At 41.8% G+C, this 17419-nt stretch overlaps 1 protein-coding gene across 1 annotated transcript in view; it reads left to right on the forward strand.

Moving 5' to 3' along the window:
* The first annotated feature begins 686 nt into the window (after positions 1–686).
* The window catches only part of LOC141144882 (valacyclovir hydrolase-like), a 72255-nt gene continuing 55522 nt past the window's right edge, over positions 687–17419 (forward strand). The window contains exons 1-3 of the mRNA XM_073630969.1: positions 687–844; positions 5111–5214; positions 7976–8142. Coding sequence (XP_073487070.1) covers positions 750–844; positions 5111–5214; positions 7976–8142 — 366 coding nt within the window. The 5' untranslated portion in view covers positions 687–749. The remainder of the gene's footprint in view (positions 845–5110; positions 5215–7975; positions 8143–17419) is intronic.

The raw sequence follows: 17419 nt of genomic DNA on the forward strand, positions 1-17419 counted from the left end.
AAGCTAACAAATATCTGTTACTTATTTTTTGTTAATAGTCTGTCACATTTTGTACACTTTAAAACATAGGGAAAAGGAGCCTGTACATGTCTTATGCCGCGTACACACGGTCGGACTTTTCGGCTACAAAAGTCCGACAGCCCGTCCGACAGACTTTCGACGGACTTTTGGCGGACTTGCGGCAGACTTTCTAATGAACGGACTTGCCTACATACGATCACACAAAAGTCCGACGGATTCGTACGTGATGACGTACACTGGACTAAAATAAGGAAGTTGATAGCCAGTAGCCAATAGCTGCCCTAGTGTGGGTTTTTGTCCGTTGGACTAGCATACAGACGAGCGGATTTCTGGGTCCGGTGGAGTTACGACGTAAAGATTTGAAGCATGTTCTAAATCTAAAGTCCGTCAGATTTGTGGCTGGAAAAGTCCGTCGAAAGTCCGGGGAAGCCCACACACGATCGGATTGTCAGCCGGCTTTGGTCCGTCGGCGTTCGTCGGACTTTTGTAGACGAAAAATCCGACCGTGTGTACGCGGCATTAGTGGTTCTTAGTAGCAGAGACCCTGAACTCATGGAATTCATGACAGGCACTCTCTGCAGAAGGTGAGGAGACTGGCTCAGTGGTTTAGTACAGATACAGTACTGTATATGAGTTACCTGTAGGGGGCAGTGATTAGTAATAAGAGGTTGTGTTATACAGGAAGTGTGTCAGTTTAATATATAAGAAGAGAGAAGTGCTACAAGAACATGGCTTTGTCGTGTGTACTGCAGCGTTCTACTGATCAGCTCCTGCGCTGTACACTGAGGATTGCATTACCTCACAGGCTTGCTGCACCTCTCTGGTAAAGACCCTGCACCTCTTCATAACAAATGGGGACTATCCTGTAATGCCCAGTAACAGATAGTAACTGCACTGGAAGCCATGGCTTACGCAGGCTGAAAAGACTTATTACAGCTTAGTTTACAATAGAGGGAGCTGTGATCTTTTATTTGTGGATGATTAATATGCTTTGCTCTCATTTCAGGTGTACACAGGGTTTCCTGGACTCCCTGAAACAAACTAATTTTTTAGACCCCCTGCAGAGCTTAGTGTTGGAACCCCAAACAAAAATGCAGCATTCAGATCGGTTTGCTTTTTTTTTTCCTTTTTTTTTTTATTGAAATTGCTTCACAAATACAACAGGTATATACATAAAGAAATGCAGAGAGTATATACATAAAGAAATCCATAGCATACTTCCAACAGACGTACAGCCAAAAGATCAGAATTGTCAGCAGTATACAAAGTATTTGTTGTATATGGAAGAGTACGTTAACAAACCGTAAATAACTAGACAAAAAAACTCAAAATATCTCAGTTCCAAAAAAAACAAGAGGATATTACTGTGGATGGACAGTTGAGTAGACCTGGGAAATAGCTCAAATGGACTCCCAATCTCCCCCCACAGCAGTCCAAGAGTCCAGCAGGAACCCCTGGTGCTCGCTGCAGGACCTTAAATAGCCGCCATGTGGAGAGACCCAAGAGTGTCCTGTTTTCTCTAGCTTGGGTGGACTATGAGTGAGTCATGTGTTGTGGGAGGGTAGGGAGTAATGACAAGGACTTGAAAGCGAAATTGTCCCCGGTAGGAATGGGTGATCTCAGGGGGCTGTATCCAAATTGTTTTAAAAAATAGGGGGAACCTGTATTAGGGAGGTCCTGACAGTCTCGGGCAGTGGTCTCCAAACTGCAGCCCTTTGTTTGCCTTTATCCTTGGGGCACAATTTCTCCCATTGATGCAAGGCACCATTCATCCCAATGACACCAACAATGGGGTATAATTCCTGCCACTGTCACCAAAAATGGGGTACCATTCTTCCACTGACACCAAAAATGGGGCACCATTCATCCCAATGACACCAACAATGGGGTATAATTCCTGCCACTGTCACCAAAAATGGGGTACCATTCTTCCCACTGACACCAAAAATGGGGCACCATTCCTCCCACTGACAACAATAATGGGCCACCATTCCTGCACCATTTCTCCCACTGACAGCGACAATGAGGCACCATTTCTCTCACTGAGTCCAATGATGGGGCAGTATTCCTTCCACTGATACCACAGTAGGGCACTGTTTTTCCCACTGACACCAATGATGGGGTACTGTTCCTTCCCCTGATGCCAAAAAGGTGTCACTGTTTCTCCCACTAATACCAATGATGGGGCATTCTTTACTCCTATTGATGCCAGGGCATTTTCTACTCACACTGGCCACAGTTCTGCTTCAAAGTCTGAAGGACAGTAAACTGGTCCTTTGTTTGGAAAGTTTAGAGACCCGTGGTCTAGGGAAAAAAAGAATAAAAATAAGGCCTCATGCCCATGGGCATTATTAACCACTTCCCATCCCGCCCATTATCATATGACATCCGCAGGAGGGATCTCCCATCCTGGGTGGGTGTCAAATGACGTCCTGGGCTTCCCGGCCGTCTGGGGGGTGCGCGCGCACTGCAGCTGTGTCACTCAGGAGCCGATGCACGTGTCCGCCGGGCACCCGCGATTGCCGTTAACAGAGCAGGACCGTGGATCTGTGTGTTCCTCCTGTCAGGTGAGAGGAGACCGATCATGTGTTCCCAGTACAGAGGAACACCGATTGGTCTCCTCCCCTTGTCAGTCCCCTCCCCCTACAGTTAGAATGACTCCCTAGGTAACACAATTAACCCCTCGATCACCCCCTAGTGTTAACCCCTTCCCTGCCAGTAACATTTATAGAGTAATCAGTGCATTTGTATAGCATTGATCGCTGTATAAATGTCAGTGGTCCCAAAATGGTGTCAAAAGTGTCCGATATGTCCGCTGCAATGTCGCAGTCACAATAAAAATCGCAGATCGCCGCCATTACTAGTAAAAAATTTGAAAAATAATAAAAATGCCATAAAACTATCCCCTATAACTTTTGCGCAAACCAATCAATATACGCTTATTGTGATTTTTTTTTTACCAAAAACATGTAGAAGAATACATATCGGCCTAAACCGAGGAAAAAATTTATTTTTTTAAAAAAAATTGTGATATTTATTATAGCAAAAAGTAAAAAATATTGTGTTTTTTTCAAACTTTTCACTCTTCTTTTGTTTATAGCGCAAAAAATAAAAACCGCAGAGATGATCAAATACCACCAAAAGAAAGCTTTATTTGTGGGGGAAAAAATTATAAAAATTTCATTTAGGTACAGTGTTACATGACCGCACAATCGTCATTCAAATTGCTACAGCGCTGAAAACTGAAAATTGGCTTGGGCAGGAAGGGGGGGGGGAATGCCCTGTATTGAACTGGTTAAAAACAAGCTGTAAAGCTAGTACCCACGACAGGAAAAAAGCGGCGTTAAAAACTTGATTTCATCAGCGTTTTGCATTGACGTCAATGCGCCTATGCTAGCTTTTAGCTGCATTTCTCTGCCTCTATTCAAAATTAATGGTTTGCTATGGGAGCCCATTGATTTGAATAGAAGTCACACCAGAAGTCGAATCATGATGATCCGACTTGCGGAGCGATTTGTGTGCTGAGGATCTTGAAGGGGAACCCCCGCCAAAATGAAACAAAAAAAAAAATTGGCATGGGGTTCCTCCCAGGATGATACCAGACCCTTCGGTCTGATATGGATTTTAAGGGGAACCCCCACACCAATAACAATGGCATGGGGTCCCCCCAGAATCCATACCAGACCCTTATCCGAGCACGCAGCCCGGCAGGTCAGGAAAGGGGGGGGTGAGCGAGCGCCCCCCCTGGACCATTCCAGGCCACATGCCCTCAACATGGGGGGGTGGGTGCTTTCATCAACATTGTCCCCATGTTGATGAGGACAAGGGCCTCTTCCTGACAACCCTGGCCAGGTGCTTGTTGGGGTCTGCAGGTGGGGGCTTATCAGAATCTGGAAGCCCCCCTTAACAAGGGGGCCCCCAGATCTTGGAAACCCCACCCTATGTGAATGTGTATGGGGTACAGTGTACCCGTACCCATTTACCAAAAAAGTGTCAAAAATAAACACAATACACAGGTTTTTTAAAGTATTTTATTAAGGCAGCTCCGGGGTCTCTTCCGATTTCTTCTCCCCTCTCTGGCTCTTCTCCCTCTTCTGGCAACATCTTCTCCCTCTGCGGATCCTTCTCTCTCTCTGGTTCTTCTCTCTGCCCTGTCTTCGCTCTCTGCTGTCTTCTCGCTCTTTTGACGGGTCTTTTCCCTCTGTTCTTCTTCCGATGTTGATATGACGCGATCTCCCCATGTAATGCTGGGTCCGCCAGGTGCAATGACTTATGTTGGCATGGGGCAGGGCCATCCACTGACATCATTCGGAGGTCCCACCCCCTGTGGCGTCATCGCCCCATCATGCCCTGGGTGGTGACGTCACAAATGGGTGGGGCTCTGGGTGACGTCAGCGGATGGCCCCGCCACATGCCAATATAAGACCTTACTTTCGGATCCGTTTTCCTTTTTTAATGCCTCTGAAGGGAGCTGTATTTCAGCAATTTAAATCATGGTATGCTTGGTGGCTTCTTGAGAAGAAGGAAAAAAAGGGGGAGAGAAAGAAAAAGAAGCAAAAAAATAAAGGGGGAGGGGAAAAGGGGAGAGCTGAGGGGTCGGGTAGGAGTGGTAAGGGGAGGGGAGTAAAGAAGAGGAGCTTTCACTGATTTTGCAGCGATTTTACCACGGAAAGAAAATCCTTTGATTCCCCCATCAATACAGTGAGTGTTGATAGGGGAATTCCTCCCATGGAGCTATTGTGTTCTCCCAGTGGGGGCCATGGGGGGCCATCCCTGCAGGGAGAACACAGTGATTATTGATAGCGGCTATAGCCACTGGCAATAATTGCATGCAAAAATCCAACATACTGGTTGTACCAGAGTCAAACCATTACAAGGTTCGAATCTTGGCGGGTCCCTGCTGAACCCGCTGGGATTAAAACCTATCTAATCTATGGCTGGCTTAATGAAAAAGTTTTCTATGATTTGTGTCCTCCATCTGCAATGTGTTCTTCTCTGATTACTTACATCGCGTTTTGGGATTTATTGCAAAAGTGAATGAGGATATACTTTATTAACTGTGTTTTGACAGAAATATGTCTCCCTACAGTACTTCAGTCACTTCGGAAAGAGTGCAAATAAATGGTGTCAATATACATTACCAGCGCACGGGTGGCGGTGCTCATGGAGTCCTGTTACTGCCTGGAGTACTAGGTATGGTGCTATATATATAGGTATTGGATTTTTCAGTTTACAATAGTGCATACGAATCAGTGCTACTACAAACAGCAGTCCAGAATAAAAGGACTAAAATATGGAGGCATAAAAAAAATCAGAACTTCAGTTGTTTAGTCTGTATGCCTTGTGCATATATATACATATAATAAATGTACATGGAACTGCTATCAAAGAAGGAAGCATAGATAGAAGGACCTTTGAGGCTATGTTCCCACGGTACAGAGAACAGGGACTTGAGATGTGTAAATGCAAATAAACTGCAAGTAGAACAACAGTGACAAAGGATAGGAGGAGGTAAGGAGGTGCAAATAAACAGAGAAACCTGTACACCAAGCATGAGCCCACAGTTGGCAAAATGGAGCAACCTAAAGGAGGGGGAAAGAACCTCGTAGTTGGTAGATAGATTTTCTTGTGGTAGTGTACCATTCCACATAGGAAATGGATTATTGCAGAGATCATCTTTTTTAAAGTGAATGGGCAATATAAAAGGTAGAATATATTCACTACATCTCTGCAATACATACACATTTTCCTGTGTTGTGTGTTTATATAAACTCTGCAAGTATAGAAAACTAACTACCTGTTGATCCTGTAAGAAAATCAGCAAACTCTTAACTTCCTGTTTGATCTGACAACTCTGCCTCTGTTGTACAAAAATCCCAAGTGTCCCAGTGCTATTAGCCTTACCCCAGTTCTCCCCCAAAAGACTACGGAACTCCTTCTCCATATGTTAAAGGGATGAGGAGAGGTTGGAGGAATTCTGCCAAATTGAAAGAATTTGGCATGGCTGACCACACAGTTTGGGATTGTGGGGTTGAGTGTTGTTAGCACAAAGAGGAAGTTAGGTGCACACTGGATTTCTTCTAGTTCAAGAGGGATTTTTCGTACCTGCAGGATTTGTGAACGAATAAAACATAGGGTATGTGCATGTACTTTAAAGATGAAGTGAATTTTTTTTTTTTAGTTTGTGTTTCTTTATTTTTTTTACTGAACTACTTAAAGTGGAGCTCCATCCAAAAGGAAAAACTCCTCTTCAAGGCCTCCTCCCCTCTTTTTACATAATGGCACTTTTTTTGGGGGGGGGACCTGGTTTTGACATGTACCCGCTCCCACTTCCGCTCTAACCGCCTAGGCAATCCGACCGAGTTCTCCTCCCCCTTCCCTCCCCACAGTCTTCTGGGACAAGTTGCAGGTCCATTCACAATGTGCAGCGCACTTGCGAATGCACAGTGGGCACCTGGCTTTGAAGCCACAAGCTGTCACAGCCAGGTACCCACCACTGAGATGCCGGAGTCAGGGACAGAACACAGATGGAAGGAACAGCTGGGATTAGCACATCGCTGGATCCTGGGACAGGTGAGTGTCTCTTTATTAAAAGTCAGCAGCTACCGTTTTTGTAGCTGCTCACAGTTATAAAACTGGTGTTTAATAAAAATCATTACAGATTTTGAACAAAGTAGGGAAAATTACTCTGCAATTGATTTTTATATATAAGACAAGAAATTGCTTTATACGCACCTTTATGAGCAAATAATACAGGTATTACTACCTTTAGGTCCACCAGCACCTTCAGAACTCCTACTTTCAGAATCCCTGCCAGGACTTTCAGGCTTCGCTCACACTAAGGCTAGGTTTCCACTAGTGCGTCCCCAAAGTCGCGCGATTTTGCCGCGATTTTTTACCGCGATTTTACCGCGACTTTTTACCGCGATTTGAAGCAATGCCTGTATCTATAGACCTCAAGTCGCATCAAAGTGGGACCAAAGTAGTGCAGGGACTACTTTGAAGTCGCTGCGACTTGAAGTCGCACAGATATGAACGGTACTCATTGGAAATCATGGGAAACAATTTGTCATGCGACTTTTCAGTCCCAAGTCGCATGAAAAGTCGCACTAGTGGAAACAGAGCCTTACTGCATTGTGGGAACAGGCGAATTTAAGCATCTGCCTTGGAAGGGGTTGGTGATGTGTTTATTTGCCAGCTACCCTTCTTTATGCAAAAGAGTTGTATTGTACTTCTGATTACTTGTTTTGTTGTTGGCCCGTGTTGACCTAACCTCTTGACGGCTCATGACCTCTGCTTTAACTTGACCATACTCTTGCCGGCTGCTTGCACACAACTTTTGCCTGGACCTGACCACTCTCTTGCCTGCCGCCTGCTCAAGACCTCTTCCTGGATCTAATTACACCTTTGCCTAAAGTTTAGTGTGCTGTCTCCTAACTGTAGCCTTCCTGTCCCCGCTCACCTCTTGATGGGACAATACTGAGGGTCGCAACCTGGTCCCATCGCACAGCAAAAAACATTTTCACCAGGTGCTTAGACTCCACGTCTTGTTTGAGTCTGCGACACCTGCCAGGGTTTGGCATCGCCCTTACATTTCATTGAGAACTACAAGCCGTCAGAAAGACAACACGGCTAGGTTAATGACTTTGTGTTTCTTCCGTGTAGTTAAGCAATTAAGTTTTTGTACTGCTGCACAGCTAATGCTGGATGAATTCATTACTTTTCTTACTTTGCTTCCTCCTCCTGTCAGTAAGGTCCTGGTGATGGTATTGTCATCTCCTGCTGTACTTTAAGATATTATACTTGCTGTATGTAGTAATACATTTGATCATTCAAGGAATACATATCTGCCTGGACTTCAGCTATTAAAATGTAAATTGTAAATTTTGTTTGTAACATCGTAACCAACCAACCGTAATATTTTGTTTAGTGTTCTTGTACTTTTTTTACACAGGTAGCGGTCAGACAGACTTTCAACCTCAGCTTAAACAACTTAATAAAAATGCTTTTACACTAATTGCATGGGACCCTCGAGGATATGGACTCTCCATTCCACCATATCGAGACTATCCTATGGACTTTTTTGAAAGAGATGCAAAAGATGCTGTAGACTTGATGCAGGTAATATATCTTCTATGAGTCAGACATACTTCATATAGAAGAAAGCTAATTAAATGAGAGGTTTCCATCTTCTGCTATGTTGACACTGGACACTTTGAGCATGTAAGTTTCCACTAATTAACTACATGGAAGGTTTGTGGACATCTGTATGAGCTTGTTTGTACATCTCCAAAACATAGGCATTGATATAAAGATAACACCTCTTTGTGGTTATAACAGCCTCCACTCTTCGCTTGCCACAAGAGTGTGGGGTGTGTTGGTGGGAATTTGTGCCTATTAGGGCCAAAACAACTAATCAGTTATGAAATTAATCGATTACTATTTTCATAATCGATTAATCGACCAGTAACATAATGTAAGATAAAAGTGATCTCGCGCGGTCAAATCTATTCACACATAATAAAGTGACTTAAACGTATATAAAGTGCATAGCAATAAATGACATCACAATAAAATGTATATAATATAATAAAGGAGCTCTCTATTTGTGCAATAAAAGTGAAAACTCGGAAATAGATAGGTAAAGGGCTCAGTTCAAGCAGTAAGGACTGCATAAAGTGACTTAGTGAATACTAAAATGGGCTGGCCAAAGTTCATGTATGTCTTCATAGATGATCTCCTATTAGCATCAGTCTCTCAGAACTCTCACCTTAGTGTGTGTTGAAACAAGCATTGTTTGTTGGCATCAAATTATAGATCTGTGTACAGCGTCAGAGTGAATAAAGGTGAATTTATTAAGGGCTTCAAGGTGTACTCTCACATGTGCATAAAGAGTGTAGCGCTACTTATAATGAAAGTACATACAGTTGTAATGTTACATACAGCATAAACATTGGAAACAGATAAATGCATATGTCACACACTTCGTACGACACCAAGTGTGAAATACCCTGGCAGATATCTGTTAGATGTGAATCAAGTTGTAAAGAAAAAGATTATATAGTCCCATGCTGTGGATACAATAATTCCGTTCACCACGTGAGTAGCTGGTGAGACAACGAACAAATATGGTGGATCCCCCACGTGGAAGCAATGCAGGCTTACCAGATAAGTTGGACTCATACAAACATATGTTTAATGAGTCGATAAGGCTTGTATTACCAACCGGCAATAGAGTAGAGTAGTTCAGCCAGTGATGTGGTCCGGATTGCATCAAGGACTTTACTAGGGACTCTCCAACATATAGCTTGGTCTCGGTGAAGATAGCCCATAAAGAAAAAAAGGGGGCCATATAGTGTAATAACATTTGGTATAACCAATTTATTAAAAGGCAAAACACTTACATTTTCCAAGGTAAAAAAGCGCTTGTAATAAAATTGTGGCAGGCAGTGGAGTCTCCCGACGCGTTTCGTCTAATCAGACTTCATCTGGGGTACCCTACCACTGCTGCCATACTCCTTTATAAAGGCACTGTGACCCCCCATAATGAGAATCCAGCTCGTGTCCATTAATTGAGTGCACTTCCGGGTATCGCCAAAATGGCAGACCCGCGTGCGTTTCAAGCCTCTTTCTTAGTGTATAGTGTGCGTTCCAGCACTCCTATCTTAATACTGAGTAGTAATATGTATGTCATTTTCCCACATGAATAACATTTAGAAGACTCCTTGTATTTAGAAAAAAGAAGGTGCATGTAAAGTGTCATAAGTAAAGCAAAAGGGGCATAATTTAACTCCATCTATGAAGATCCGTTCCGGATCATACGCAGGAAGTAGATGGATCTGGGCGGTCCGTTCCGGATGACGTAAAGAACATCACGATCCGCCGTGTCTTCCGCCTGCATGGAACGCAAGCGAAGCCGCCGTCAGTCACGTGTATACCCCGCCCCCTTACCAAGGGAGACGTGGCGCGATGTCGTCACAAGCGCGATGTGGTCACGTGCGCTCAGCATGACAGCGCGTCCCTGGAAACGGAGTGTCATATTGTGATATCCACATAACACTGTATGCAAGGGATGGGCACAGACTGACCCCACAAGAAAAAGAAGTTTTGTGTGTGTGAAGTGATCCTTTAGTGTTGCCTCAATGTTGAAACACCGAGACAGAACAACTTAAGTGGCCAGTTGTGATAAAATTAACAAAGGAAGTCTTAAATTATAAGACTTACAGTGATATAAAAAAATGAATATTGTGTGTATGTATTATCATAATTTGATTATAAGTGTATTACATATACATATAAGGTTTCCATAGAATGTGAAAGTATATTGTACCTGTACTCATAAATGTGAAATAAAGTCTGCATTATAATAGGTGTAACCAAAGACGTTGCAAAATAGTGACCAGTCAAATAAATAATTTGACCCAAGTGTCCATAATTAAAGTGAAAATTTATGATAGTTATGGGAATTTAAATTAAAAAAAAATTATATATATAAAGATCCGAGAGGGATTCTCATTGGGTGATCCAGAAGCATAGTAATATATGTACAACATACCATATGATGAAACTGCATAAAAAATGCATAAAAAATTACATATAAGAATTACAGAAGAAATAGAAAAAGGTCCCACCAGCTAATTGGATCCTATGATTCATTAATAAAGACATTAATATCTAATTCCATATTCATACCCTGTGGGGGAAGAGACCGTAATTCGTGTATACAGAACTTTTCTAGACGAGAAACACCTCTGGTCATGGCCCCACCCCTCCATGGAGGAGTGTATTTATCTATCACCAAAAATAATGGACCTGCGGGGCTACTATTATGAAATTGTTTATAGTGTCTAGGAACACTATGTTTCGAGTCCCTACCTTTGATGAGACTAATGTGTTCACTCACTCTCACAGTGAAAGTTCTAGTTGTTCGGCCAACGTATTGTTTGCCACAAGGACAAACGATTAAGTATACTACATACTTAGAGCTGCATGTACAAAACGGTTTGATAGTATACCTCTTCCCTGTGACAGTAGATGCAAATTCTGTCAATTTGCGTCTTATTGGTACATTATGTTGACAAACAACACATTTCTTACAGGGATAGAATCCCGTCCAATCATGGAAAAAAGACGGACGCACAGGGGGATTGACAACATTGGGTGCTACATGCCCCTGTAGAGATGGTGCTCCTCTGAAGACGATTTTGGCCTGTTCCGGTAGCAATTTCCCCAATATGTTGTCTTGTCTAAGGACACTCCAGTGTTTTCTCATAATGTTTTTAATTTGTTTATGTTGTATTGAATAAGTAGTCAACATGGCCCATTTGAATGTGGTATCCGGTTCTCTGTCTGGTTTAGTTATAAGGAGGGTGTTCCTATCAGTGTTAATAACTCTCTGAAGTTCAACATCTAAGTCAACCATATTGTATCCTTTATCAAGGAATCTCTGTTTTAGGAAATCCGCTTGAGTGATGAATGTTTCCGTATCTGTACAATTCCTACGAAGCCTGAGGAATTGACTCCGGGGGACTGCATTGAGCCAAGAGCTGTGATGGCAGCTGTCTCTAGGGATAAAGCTATTTCGATCTGTTGACTTGAAATAGGTATTAAATTTGAATTGTCTATTGACAATCCCAATTTCCAAATCTAGAAAATGAATCCCGGTTTCACTAGCTTCATATGTAAGGGAAATCCCCCTATCATTGGAATTAAGGTCCTCAAATAACTTTTTCAAAGTCTCGAAGGTCCCACTCCATAGGAGGAGGATGTCGTCTATATACCTCGCCCACAACACCAATGAAGTGGTATGGTGGGCATAGACGACATCCTCCTCCCATTTAGCCATAAAAAGATTCGCAAGACTTGGAGCGAACTTAGCTCCCATGGCTACGCCACGCTGCTGGAGATAGTAGCGCTGGTTGAACCAAATATAGTTGTGTTTAGTTGCGAATTCCAGGAGCTCTATCAAATATTCACCCTGAAAGGATGCCAAGGACTGTTCCTGATCCAAGAAATGTTTTACCGCCTCTATCCCTCTTTCATGTGGTATACATGTATACAAAGATGCTACATCCACCGTAGCTAGGATGTAGCCATCCTGTAATTCTATACTTTCTAAAAGTCTAATCGTAGAGCTTGTGTCTTTTAAAAAGGAGGGTGTTTTTTTGACCATAGGTTGCAGATAGAAATCTATGTATTTGCCTATTCCTGAGGTAATGGAATTAATCCCACTCACAATAGGTCTGCCTGGAGGACATACAGGATTTTTGTGGATCTTTGGCAAGTAATAGATGGTGGGAATTCTGGGTGCCTTAGGTATCATAAATGCTTTTTCTTTCTTATTTAAGATTTTTTGGTCATAACCTTTAGTCACAAGTTTCTGGAGTCGTTTTTTATAAATATTAGTGGGATTATTGGGGAGTTCGGTATAAGTACCCGGTTCACTCAAGATCCGGTACATCTCTTCCTCATACTTATTTTTGTCCAACACCACTATACCCCCCCTTTGTCCGCCGGGCGGACAACTATATTTTTCCGCGAACACAAAGACTGTAATCCTTCTTTTGGTTCTGGGGGATATTGGATGCGTTTCTCTGGTAATTTTGCAAGGTCCTCCAATACGAGATCCTTGAAAATTTTAACTGCTGGTGCCATGGGGACAGGGGGGGTAAAAAGGGAGGGGTTGGACAGTCCTGAATGTACAGTTCCTGAAGTTGTTGCCGGATAGTCCATCCTCATAGGATTGGTAACTAAATACCTTTGAATATTAATCCTACGGATGTATTTGTGAATATCTATAAAAGTGTGAAACTTATTTAATTTATTTGGTGGAGCATATTTGAGGCCTTTGTCTAACACTGATATTTCACTTTGAGTAAGTGATTGAGTACTTAAATTAAATATGCCCTGTCCTACTGAACTCTTTTTCGCTTTTCTCCTCTGTAATCTCCTACCCCCTTGACACCCTCTCTTGGGTCTGGACCTCGTTTTTTGGCGTGGCGGTCCTCGCGAAAACCCTGATTTTCATAGGCATTGGAATTATGCGCATATGGAGGTTCACCATAATTATCTCTCCTATTGCTAGAGTTATATGTATCTCTGAGTGGTGAGTATCTATTATGAGTAGGCGATAGTATGAACTCTCTCCATAGTAGGGGTCATGACGTATCTCATGTGTCATTGGGGAATGGTATTGGGGCTGATTCTCATAGTCACAATAAGGCTGATTCTCATATTCACGATGAAGATGTATATTAGAATGCTGAGTGTTGCCTCTAAAGTTACCCCTATTTCCATGTTTCCCCCTATAATTACCTCTACCCCTTGAGGGGCGTCCAGGGGTCTGTGGACTAAAGTGTCGTATTCTGGGTTGTGAGAAATGTGGTGCCTCACTGTGTTTCTCTCTACCCCTTGGTGTCCGACCCCCATTTAAATTGGGTTGAGAGGCCCGAGTTGTCGGAGCTACCTGTACATTTGATGGTAAATTTACCTCCATATCACTTGTTGAGGCTTCCATAGAGGGAGTGACATTAAATAGTTTTTGCCACCCAAAAACTGTGTTGGTTCTATAGTCACCCACATCTCTGGAATATTTTTTCTGTTTCTTGTATTTTTGTTCCTTATCCTCTTTCTCCAAATGATTTAGGAGATTAGAGGACAAAGAGCTATATTCTTGGGAGTTTTTATGCATTAATAATTTATCCTTCAGCTCTTTAATCTCTCTATCCAGAGAGAGGAGCCTACTATTTTTCTTAGAGATAAGGACATTCAGAAAGCTGATACCTGCATCATTAAAATATTTGAACCATGAATCTAGATCCGTTTCACCTTGTTGGGGTTGTACCTCCCATCGTAGGCTCCTAGGTACCATCTGTTCTGAAATATACTGTTGTAAAAATGCCAGATCCCATTGTAGATGAAGTTCAGTGGTCATGACATTTTTCAACCTCAAAAATTAACCTCCCACCTCTGTATCACTCCCAGTGGCTATGAAAACTCCCTCAGTATTAACTTTATGGGAAGCCCGGTAATCAAAAACATCCATCATGAAGGAAAATATTTAACAACAAAAGAGAGAGTAGCAGCAGTGTATATTCCAATAAATAACAGCAGTAAATTAAAAAACAAAAACTCTGCGCTTACTCAGTTAAGATAGCAGCTCACACAACAAAACAGGAAATTTGTAAAGGAAACAGGTGCATAAAGAGTGTAGCGCTACTTATAATGAAAGTATATACAGTTGTAATGTTACATACAGCATAAACATTGGAAACAGATAAATGCATATGTCACACACTTCGTACGACACCAAGTGTGAAATACCCTAGCAGATATCTGTTAGATGTGAATCAAGTTGTAAAGAAAAATTTTATATAGTCCCATGCTGTGGATACAATAATTCCGTTCACCACGTGAGTAGCTGGTGAGACAACGAACAAATATGGTGGATCCCCCACGTGGAAGCAATGCAGGCTTACCAGATAAGTTGGACTCATACAAACATATGTTTAATGAGTTAATAAGGCTTGTATTACCAACTGGCAATAGAGTAGAGTAGTTCAGCCAAACAGTGATGTGGTCCGGATTGCATCAAGGACTTTACTAGGGACTCTCCAACATATAGCGTGGTCTCGGTGAAGATAGCCCATAAAGAAAAAAGGGGGCCATATAGTGTAATAACGTTTGGTATAACCAATTTATTAAAAGGTAAAACACTTACATTTTCCAAGATAAAAAAGCGCTTGTAATAAAATTGTGGCAGGCAGTGGAGTCTCCCGACGCGTTTCGTCTAATCAGACTTCATCTGCGGTACCCTTCGAGACTTTGAAAAAGTTCTTTGAGGACCTTAATTCCAATGATAGGGGGATTTCCCTTACATATGAAGCTAGTGAAACCGGGATTCATTTTCTAGATTTGGAAATTGGGATTGTCAATAGACAATTCAAATTTAATACCTATTTCAAGTCAACAGATCGAAATAGCTTTATCCCTAGAGACAGCTGCCATCACAGCTCTTGGCTCAATGCAGTCCCCCGGAGTCAATTCCTCAGGCTTTGTAGGAATTGTACAGATACGGAAACATTCATCACTCAAGCGGAGGTCCAAAGACAGAGATTCCTTGATAAAGGATACAATATGGTTGACTTAGATGTTGAACTTCAGAGAGTTATTAACACTGATAGGAACACCCTCCTTATAACTAAACCAGAGAGAGAACCGGATACCACATTCAAATGGGCCATGTTGACTACTTATTCAATACAACATAAACAAATTAAGAACATTATGAGAAAACACTGGGGTATCCTTAGAAAAGACAACATATTGGGGAAATTGCTACCGGAACAGGCCAAAATCGTCTTCAGAGGAGCACCATCCCTACAGGGGCATGTAGCACCCAATGTTGTCAATCCCCCTGTGCGTCCGTCTTTTTTCCATGATTGGACGGGATTCTACCCCTGTAAGAAATGTGTTGTTTGTCAACATAATGTACCAATAAGACGCAAATTGACAGAATTTGCATCTACTGTCACAGGGAAGAGGTATACTATCAAACCGTTTTGTACATGCAGCTCTAAGTATGTAGTATACTTAATCGTTTGTCCTTGTGGCAAACAATACGTTGGCCGAACAACTAGAACTTTCACTGTGAGAGTGAGTGAACACATTAGTCTCATCAAAGGTAGGGACTCGAAACATAGTGTTCCTAGACACTATAAACAATTTCATAATAGTAGCCCCGCAGGTTCATTATTTTTGGTGATAGATAAATACATTCCTCCATGGAGGGGTGGGGCCATGACCAGAGGCGTTTCTCGTCTAGAAACGTTCTGGATACACGAATTACGGTCTCTTCACCCACAGGGTATGAATATGGAATTAGATATTAATGCCTTTATTAATGAATCATAGGATTCAATTAGCTGGTGGGACCTTTTTTTTATTTCTTCTGTATTTCTTATATGTAATTTTTTTATGCATTTTTTATGCAGTTTCATCATATGGTATGTTGTACATATATTACTATGGGTCTGGATCACCCAATGAGAATCCCTCTCGGATCTTTATATATATAATTTTTTTTTTTTATTTAAATTCCCATAACTATCACAAATTTTCACTTTAATTATGGACACTTGGCTCAAATTATTTATTTGACTGGTCACTATTTTGTAACGTCTTTGGTTACACCTATTATAATGCAGACTTTATTTCACATTTATGAGTACAGGTACAATATACTTTCACATTCTATGGAAACCTTATATGTATATGTAATACACTTATAATCAAATTATGATAATACATACACACAATATTCGTTTTTTTATATCACTGTAATGCCCCGTACACACGGTCGGATTTTCCGATGGACAATGTCCGATCGGAGCGTGTTGTCGGAAATTCCGATCGTGTGTGGGCGCCATCGGACATTTTCCATCGGATTTTCCGACACACAAAGTTGGAGAGCAGGAGATAAAATTTTCCGACAACAAAATCCGATCGCGTCAATTCCGACCGTGTGTGGCCTGTTCCGACGCACAAAGTGCCACGCATGCTCAGAAGAAATTCCGACACGGGACAGCTCGTTCTGGTAAACTTAGCGTTCGCAATGGATACAGCACTTTCGTCACGCTGCAATGTTAAAAATGGTTTAATACAGCGCACTCTCTTCTTCTTTATAATGTGACAAGAATTAAGTAGTTTTGCTGCTCATATTCACACACACTTCTCACAAACTTTTATTTGTGTTTTTTTAGTGGGATTCCCTGAATATATTGTTATTAGTTGTCACATCTGACAGTTTTATATTTTTTATTTTTTTTTTTTTTTGGATTTTAAGCCTTTTTTTTTTCTTTAATGTTTGGATTTTTTCCAAGGCTGATCTTTGTTCAATGTTATTTTTATTTTTACTCCAGAATATTTTTGTGTGTGTTTTGTGTGTCAAGTTACCCCAACACCATTGATATCTTTTATTACTTAATCTCAAGAAGATTGTTTGGTGTTGGTGTCCCTTGTTCATTTCACATTGTATATTAGAAATGTACCTGAATCCTCACAAACAAGCTGTCATTTTTGAAGTAAAACACATAGGAGAGTATAATTCAAAACAAAAATCCTTTATTAAGGGATCAGAACCAAACAAAGAGGGAGGCAACACTGGATCAACAGCATAAATTAGCGAAGCCTGGGACCCCCACGGCAGACAAAAATTCTTCAACATCAAAATTGGTGGCCTGAGGAGTCCATATCTAAGGGAGGGCAGTCTGGTCCGGGATTCGCAGAGATCTGGATAGCAGCAGATGACATCTGTGTCCCCAGGCTGTGGTACCACAAGAGGCTGCATTTTTTGGCTGACCAGACTGAACCCAGGGCAATCACTGTCTGGTCTTCCTTC

The sequence above is a fragment of the Aquarana catesbeiana genome, linkage group LG05 (genome assembly GCF_042186555.1).
Source record: "Aquarana catesbeiana isolate 2022-GZ linkage group LG05, ASM4218655v1, whole genome shotgun sequence".
NCBI classification, from domain to species: domain Eukaryota; kingdom Metazoa; phylum Chordata; class Amphibia; order Anura; family Ranidae; genus Aquarana; species Aquarana catesbeiana.